This window comes from Plasmodium reichenowi, chromosome 11, assembly GCF_001601855.1.
Source record: "Plasmodium reichenowi strain SY57 chromosome 11, whole genome shotgun sequence".
Lineage (NCBI taxonomy): Eukaryota > Apicomplexa > Aconoidasida > Haemosporida > Plasmodiidae > Plasmodium > Plasmodium reichenowi.
In genome coordinates, this window is record NC_033656.1 from 440,033 (window position 1) to 442,302 (window position 2,270).

Below are 2,270 nucleotides of genomic sequence, written 5' to 3' on the forward strand. Positions count from 1 at the left end.
TTATATATTATAAAAAATAGTAAAATTTTATTTTATTAAAATTAATTTTTTTTTTTTTTTTTTTTATACTTATGTTTAGAAAGGCTATAAGGTTAAATAAAAAATTGATTATAAATGAAGTTACAAAAAGCACAAGAATATATTTATAAATAAGGTGATTAGAAAAATAACTGATAGGGAAATAAAATGGGAGTTCGTAATATTTCTTGTTTCTATATAATAATATATACTTTACATATAATATAAATTATCTATATTATATACCGGATTGCATTTTCTTTTCTTTTATTTATTTATTTGTGTGATGAAATATCATTACATACACAATAGTTTGTATTTTTTTTTTTTTTTTTTTTTTTTGTTTTTACAAATAAATAAAAATTTATTATATTTTATAAATGGTAGGATATAATTTAAATGCGTATTTACCGAATATAAAAACGTAGAAAAGAAGTATCCATTAGGTTAGTAAAATATATATATATATATATATATATATATTCTACACACTTATAATATAATACATATATAATAAAATATTATTTTTATAACGATGGAAAGTAACCCTAAGAATAATGTAAAGAGTTCTGAAGAAAATGAAACTGAAAAAAATAACAAAGAAGAAAATAAAATAGATATGGAAGGATTTCAATTCTTTGCAAATATTTGTGAAGACAAATTAAAAGTATTATTAGAAAACTTTTTTTCTAATAAAAAATATGATAAACTACAATACGTTGAAGAAAAGATTGTTATGCCTTCACCTGAAATCCAGGATGCAGATAATGATTCATCGAATGAAAATGATACAAATTCATGTGTTCAGAATAAGGTTATTAGAAGTAATTACGATAAAATCGTATTAAAGCTTGTTGATGACGTGGAGCAATTTATGAAACCTTATGTCAATGATAGATACAAAATTATTGTACAAGGTATAATAGGAGAAAACAAAAAGCAAGGGGTAATAGAAATAAGACTATAAATGAATGAATAAAAAACATATAAATAAATAAATAAATATATATATATATATATATATATATATATATATATATATATGTATTATTTTATTTATTTTCCTTTTAGATACATATTGCATCCAAGTCTCTTTGGAATGTGGAAACCGATAATTATGTATCTGTAAAATACGTAAATGATTATATATTTGTCACAGTTATGGTCTTCCTATTATATAACGAATAAATAAAGAAGCAAACATATATTTTTTTTTTTTTAAATATCATTTTACAAATGTTGTTCTGACATATATATATATATATATATGTAATTTATTTATATTATATCTTTTCTTTTTTTATTTATTTCAATTTATTATTATTTTTTTTTCTCTCTTCTATTTTTAATCATTTTCCTTTTTTATTCCTTTTGTTCCAATTTTTTATTAAATAAGAATTAAAATTAAAACAGCATTATATAAAATATATATATATATATATATATATATATATATATATATTTATATAATATAATAATTCCCTTTATTTCAATAAAGTTATAAAAACCATAAAAAAATTATGTATATATTTATATATTTATTTTTCATTTGTACAAAAATAAATGGAAACAAAATAAAATATATATATATATATATATAAAGGATTTCATTTTGCCATGATACAATTAATATTTTATGTTTATATATACTTTTTTAATTTCTTAAAAATATATATTTAATTAACTTCATTTTTTCTTATAACAAATTTTTACAACATTTACAAATAAAAGAATAATTCATTATAAATATGAACCAACACAAAAGGAAAGAAAAGCAAGAAAAAAAAAAAAAAAAAAAGTAACAAAAAGGGAACACATGCGCTCTTTATTTATTTATTTTTTTTTTTGTTCTTTTTTTTTTTTTTTTTTCTTTTGTTCAATAAAAATATAATTTCATTATAAAAAATAAAAAATTCATAAATTATAGTTTTTCAACTCTACATATATGAATATATATATAAATATATACATATGCAATTTTTTATAGTGTATATGTTTTATAATGACAATCTCTATTTTACAAACATAAGCATATAATACGTATATAATATACATGCATATATAGCACATACATATATACATATATATATATATATATATATATATATATATATATATATATATATATATATATATAATGTATATGTGATAAAAACAAATCATATATATTTTTACATATAGGTAATATTTTTTGCGAATATAGATTAACATATATATATATATATATATATATAATTTTTACATACTTATTA

The 2,270-nt window shown here is 16.7% G+C and overlaps 1 protein-coding gene across 1 annotated transcript; it reads left to right on the top strand.

The window, feature by feature from the left end:
• Positions 1-553: 553 nt before the first annotated feature.
• PRSY57_1112500 (dynein light chain type 2, putative) lies at positions 554-1,206 on the top strand (the record flags this gene model as incomplete). Its single annotated transcript, XM_012908090.2, has 2 exons — positions 554-964; positions 1,090-1,206. 2 exons carry the CDS (start codon positions 554-556, stop codon positions 1,204-1,206), a joined length of 528 nt encoding a protein of 175 aa, XP_012763544.2.
• Positions 1,207-2,270: the final 1,064 nt, after the last annotated feature.